At 59.5% G+C, this 6,130-nt stretch overlaps 1 protein-coding gene across 1 annotated transcript; it reads left to right on the forward strand.

The window, feature by feature from the left end:
- Window positions 1–412: 412 nt before the first annotated feature.
- On the forward strand, window positions 413–4,668 carry LOC306816400 (cytochrome P450 4F3-like; the record flags this gene model as incomplete). Its single annotated transcript, XM_079332841.1, has 12 exons — window positions 413–629; window positions 908–1,052; window positions 1,354–1,407; window positions 1,693–1,820; window positions 2,258–2,388; window positions 3,036–3,303; window positions 3,606–3,672; window positions 3,747–3,876; window positions 3,947–4,080; window positions 4,165–4,229; window positions 4,306–4,388; window positions 4,488–4,668. Exons 1-12 carry the CDS (start codon window positions 444–446, stop codon window positions 4,666–4,668), a joined length of 1,572 nt encoding a protein of 523 aa, XP_079188967.1. The 5' UTR covers window positions 413–443.
- Window positions 4,669–6,130: the final 1,462 nt, after the last annotated feature.

Here is a 6,130-nt window from a genome sequence, read left to right on the forward strand (position 1 = left end):
ACAGGACACGGCCCCGGGACCTCGGGGACTTGGATCCCGCGAGGGGGGGCAGGAGCAGGGGACACACGGGGAGGGACAGGGACGCACGGAAGAGAGCAGGGTCACACGGGGGAGAGGGGGATGGGGACACACGGAGAGGGACAGGGACGCACGGAAGGGAGCAGGGTCACACGGGGGAGAGGGGGATGGGGACACTCGGAGCGGACAGAGACACACAGAGGGACAGGGACACACAGGTGGGGGGGACAGGGTGGGGGGCAAGGACACACACAGGGAGACGGGGACACACCGGGGCAGGGGCGGGAACACGATGTCACCAGGACGCGCACTGGGCCATAAGCCGGATGCGGTGACACCCAGCGCGGGGTCACCGCGTGACCCCCGGGTGACACCGCCCCGCCCGACCCTTGTCCTGTCCCCAGCCTGTCCCCAGGAGCGGCTCCATGGCGGTGGCCGCCGCGCTGGGTTCCCTGGCCGTGGTGGCCCTGGGCACCTTCTTGGTGGCCCTGCTGCTGCGGTGGCTCTGGGATGCGCTGCTGGCTGTCACCCGATTCCGGGCCACTTGTCGTCAGCTGAACAAATTCCCCACCCCGCCATGGCGCAATTGGTTGCTGGGACACACTGGCATGGTGAGGGGACAGGGGTGACACCTGTGGGGACAGCGGGATCAAGGGTGGAGGCACCTGCAAAGAAACAATGGGGACAGGGTGGTGACACCTGTGATGGGACAGAAGGAATGATTGGGGTGGTGGCACTTGGGAGGACAGTGAGGATGGGGTGGTGGCACTGGCAAAGGGACAGTGGGGACAGACACACTTGTCCCCAAGGCTGGCAGTGCCCTGAGGGCACATGTGTCCCCAAGCTTGTGCATGTCCCCAATGACACACATGTCCCCTGTTGTCCCCAGGGCCAGAGCACAGAGCAGGGCCTGCAGCAGGTGGATGTCTTGGTGGCCCGGTACCGTCATGGCTGCCTCTGGTGGGGAATTCCCTGGCTGCCCGTCCTGCGTCTCTTCCACCCCAGCACCCTCCGGCCACTCCTCAGTGCCTCAGATAGGACATGAGACACCAGATGGGTCCCCAGGACCACCCATGGGTGTCACTGCACCTGGCACAGAGACCTGGCAGTGCCCAGGCAGTGGCCACCAGCCCAACCCCACAGGTCCCCAGAGGTGTCACCATGGCCAGGCCAAACACCACCCCAGAGTGGCCACCAACCTGTCCCTGAGGTTCCCTAAGGCCGTGGGTGCCGGGAGAGGGTCCCCACTGTGGGTTAGGGAGTGCAGACAGGGTGCCTCATCCCAGTGTCCCCACCCCAGTGAATCCCTGTCCACCTCATCCTTGTGTGTTGCAGCTTTCGTGGCCCCCAAGGATAAAACTTTCTATGGCTTCCTCAAGCCCTGGCTTGGTAAGTGGAGGGGGTTGGGTCGGGACAGCACCTCTGGGTGTCACACGGGTGGGGACAGCAGCCCTGGGTGCCCCTGATGGATCCAGGTGTCGTAGGGGAGGACACAGCAAGTTTTGGGGACAGAACCATTGGGCACCCGCAGTGGATCAGGGTGTGTTACAGGGGCAGTGGGTGACCCGGACACACTCTGGGTGCCCCCAGGATGTACCTGGGTGTGTCACAAGGACAGTGGAGGGCAGGACACCCCCTGGGTGCCTTGGGCCGACCCCACTGTTCCCTCCCCAGGGGAGGGGCTGCTGCTGAGCAGTGGGCTGCGCTGGGCGCGGCACCGGCGGCTCCTGACCCCCGCCTTCCACGGGGATGTTCTCCGGGCTTACCTGGGAATCTTCAACCAGAGCACCTGCGTGCTGCTTGTGAGAGATCCGAGTCCCCACTGCACCCCAAATCCTGACCTACACCCCAAATCATAAGTGCTGCACCCTACATCCTGACTTCTGCCCCTAACTCTGACCTGCATCCCAAACCCTAAGTCCTACACCCAAAATTCTGTCCTGCACCCCAAATCCTGACCTGCACTCCAAACTCTTACCCGCATCCCAAACTCTGAGTCCTGCACACAAAATTCTGTCCTGCATCCACTGCTGCACCCTGAGTCCTGTCCTAAACCCCAAATCCTGTCCTGTCCCATACCCCAAACCTGCCCCCAAACCCAACTCCACCTCTTGTTCATCACCACATCCCTGTCCCACACCCCCACCCCAATTCTTGCCCCTCTACCACCCTGTCCCACCCCTCAATTTATCCCCTGCCCCTGTTCCTGTTCAGTCCCTGACCCCATCCATCCCCCCAGGACAAGTGGGGGGCAGCAGCAGCGGCCGCTGCTGGGGGGCCGCTGGAGATGGAGGTGCTGCAGCCCCTGAGCCTCCTCACCCTGGACACGCTCCAGAAGTGCATCTTCAGCCATGAGAGCCACTGCCAGGAGTGAGTGCCACCTGTCTCCACTGGCCATCCTGGGGGCTGTGGTGACCCCACCATTGTCCCTGCTGGCCATCCTGGGGGCTGTGGTGACCCCACCATCATCCCTGTTGGCCATGCTGGTGGCCCCAATGGCCCTGCCATGGTCTCTGCTGGCCATGCTGGTGTCCCCAAGGCCCTGCCATGGTCTCTGCTGGCCATGCTGGTGTCCCCAAGGCCCTGCCATGGTCTCTGTTTGCCATGCTGGTGGCCCTAATGGCCAGCCATGGTCTCTGCTGGCCATGCTGGTGTCCCCAAGGCCCTGCCATAGTCTCTGTTGGCCATGTGGCCCCAATGGCCCTGCCATTGTCTCTGTTTGCCATGCTGGTGGCCCTAATGGCCAGCCATGGTCTCTGCTGGCCATGCTGGTGGCCCCAAGGCCCTGCCATGGTCTCTGTTGACCATGCTGGTGGCCCCAATGGCCCTGCCATGGTCTCTGCTGACCATGCTGGTGGCCCCAATGGCCCTGCCATTGTCTCTGTTGGCCATGCTGGTGGCCCTAATGGCCCTGCCATGGTCTCTGCTGGCCATGCTGGTGTCCCCAAGGCCCTGCCATGGTCTCTGCTGGCCATGCTGGTGGCCCCAATGTCCCTTAGTGTCCCTGGTTCCCACAGGCGGCCCAGCGAGTACATCCAGGCCATCCTGGAGCTGAGCTCATTGGTGGTCCGGCGCCAGCTCCAGCCACTTCTCCACCCATGGTGGCTGTACAGGCTCTCCTCTGATGGCCGGCGCTTCGCCCGCGCCTGCGCCACTGTCCACGCCTTCACCGCTGACGTGGTGCAGCGCCGGCGCCGTGAACTCGCCCGCCTGGGCCACCAGGCCTGGCTGAATGGCCACCAGGGACGCAGCATGGACTTCATCGACCTCCTGCTGCTCACCAAGGTGGGCGTGGGGTGGTGGTCAGGGGGACATGGAGGTGGTTGAGAGGGTGGTGGTGGCCATGGGGAAATGATGGTGGCCATAGGGTGGTGGACATGGAGGATGGTGGTCAAGGGGGTGGTGGTGGCCATGGAAGGATTGGCCATAGACCGGTGGCCACAGCAAACAGTGATGGCCATTGACAGCATTGACCATAGAGCTGGTAGCCAGTGGGACAGTGGTGCCTGTAGGGAGGTGGCCATGGAAGGGATTTGACCATAGACCGGTGGCCCCAGGTGGCCCATGGCTCACCTTGACTCCCGCAGGACGAGGACGGCCACACCCTGTCAGACGAGGACATCGCGGCCGAGGCTGACACCTTCGTGTTTGAGGGTGAGCACGAGCTCCCAGGTGCCACTGGGGCAGAGCCACTCCAGTGTCCCCTCACTCATCCCATGTCCCCACAGGCCATGATACCACGGCCAGTGGCCTGGCATGGCTCTTCTATAACCTGGCTGGCCACCCTGAGCACCAGGAGCGGTGCCGCCGAGAGGTCCAGGAGCTCCTAGCTGGCCGGGACACTGCAGACATTGAATGGTGAGATGTCCCCAGGGCCACCCCTGGCTGTGTGGCCAGGGAACACGGTGTCACTCCTGCTTGTCCCCAGGGAGGACCTGTCCCAGCTGCCCTTCACCACCATGTGCATCAAGGAGAGCCTGCGGCTGCACCCTCCTGTCACTGCCGTGTCCCGGCGCTGCACCGAGGACGTCCCCCTGCGTGACGGCCGTGTCATCCCCAAAGGTATGGCGTGGCCAGTGTGTCCCCAGTGTCACCACCCACTGCTGTCACCTGCTGTCCCTAAAGTGGCCATTCCCATCCTACCAGGGGTCATCTGCCTGATGAGCATCTACAGGACCCACCACAACCCAGAGCTCTGGCCCAAGCCTGAGGTAGTGCCACCTTACGAGGTGTCCCTGTCACCATGGTGGTGACAGCTGCATCCTCACAGTGTCACTGTCACCCCAGGTGTTCAATCCCCTGAGGTTCAGCCCAGAGAACAGCAAGGGACAGTCTCCATCCTCCTTCATCCCCTTCTCTGCTGGCCCCAGGTACGTGGTGGGGTGGGGACAGGAGTGTCCCCAAGTGCCACCCCCATCCCTGGCTGGGATCACAGTGGGGTGACAGTGACAATGGGGATGTGGTGGCAGGAACTGCATCGGGCAGAGCTTTGCCATGGCTGAGATGAAGGTGGTGGTGGCACTGACACTGTCCCGGTTCGTGCTGCGGAGGGACACAGCGAGGCCACCCCCGCACCGCAAGCCCGAGCTGATCCTGCGAGCCGAGGACGGGCTCTGGCTGCTGCTGGAGCCACTGGTGGGAGTGGCCTGAGGGACACGAGTCACCAGAACATGGGGACATCCCGCCAGGCAGGTGTCACACCCAGGGGAGGAGCAGTGAATCAACGGTAGCGTGAAGGGGACAACATTGTGGTGGCGGTGGGGATGTGTTCTCCTTGTGTTTAAGTTTAGGATAAATTTGGGGAAAAAGAGCTCTAAAGGGCTCTCCCCCCCTTTTTTTTTTTTACAATTTTTTTTTTTTACTGAGTTTAGAAAGAATTGTTTTTCTGGTGAAAATGGAAAAAACTTTTTTATTAGCAAAAATACAAAAGAAACACTTTCCAACTTAAACCCAAAAAACACTAGCTTAAATAAAACTGTTTAAAAAAAAAACCTGGCAGCTGCACAAAAAAAAGCAAAAAAAAAAGCTAGTCCAAACATTAGCCCATAACACCTTGGTCATGGAACATGTCATGGTGTGGATGTGTCCACCCATGGACTTGTCCCCTAGGCCACTTGTGACCATCCATGGCCATACTGCCATGTCACCATCCATGACCACATTCCCCCATGTCACCATCTATGTCTGTGACCCCCCCCAAGCCTGATATCTCCATCCACAGCCCTGCCCATGTCCATATCCAAGTCCATGTCCATATGCATATCCAGGTCCATGTCCATGTCTATGTCCATACCCATGTCTGTGTGCATATCCATATTCCCGTGCCCACCATGTCCCCACCCACAATGTCCACGTCAATGTCTTAGTTCAATGTCTTTATTTTTACCCCAATGTTGGGTGAAGGGATGAAGAAAAAGTAAAGAAAATCAGGGCCCAAATAAAAGCATTTACCTGTTCATGCTGGCTGGGTATGCATAGGCTTCAGCAGGTAAAAAGAACTGTTTTTAGACGACTTTCCACTCCATTGTCTCCAAAATCTCGATTTTCTGCCCCAGTCCATCGCTATTTGGCTGTGGAAGATGCCTGTGGCCCAGATAGAAGTAGAATCATGTAATGTTTAGGTTGGTGAAGATCTCAAGGTCCATCCAGTACTCATTGACGCTGCCAGTAGAAATTATGGGATAAAAAAGTGCAATTTTTTGAGGTGGAAAGTAAAATCCGCTGTCCCAAATGAATTCCTGATGTCAGTCTGCATCCCAATGGATTTTTGGCCTGCTGAGTCCAGGTGCCCATGGTGAGCCAGGAAGAAGTGGAGACCACAAGCCAGGTGCATTCCCAACATGGATCACCAGGACTATGGATCACTGGGGAGCATCCAACAGGGTCCAACAGAGGAGATGGAGCTGGAGCAGCACAGGAACCTCTTCCCACACATGGGGAACTCACAGAGCTTCCCTTACCAGTGCCCCCATTGGTGCTGGGTCATGGCAGAGTTCTGGGAGAAGCTCTTCCAACACTGGGGACACTGTTAGGGCTCTCCCTGGCGTGGATCCGCTGGTGGGTGACGAGGGTGGAGTTTTTCTTAAAGCTCTTCCTGCACTAGGGGAAGCAG

The sequence above is a fragment of the Erithacus rubecula genome (genome assembly GCF_903797595.1).
Source record: "Erithacus rubecula genome assembly, contig: scaffold_564_arrow_ctg1, whole genome shotgun sequence".
Classification (NCBI taxonomy): Eukaryota; Metazoa; Chordata; class Aves; order Passeriformes; family Muscicapidae; genus Erithacus; species Erithacus rubecula.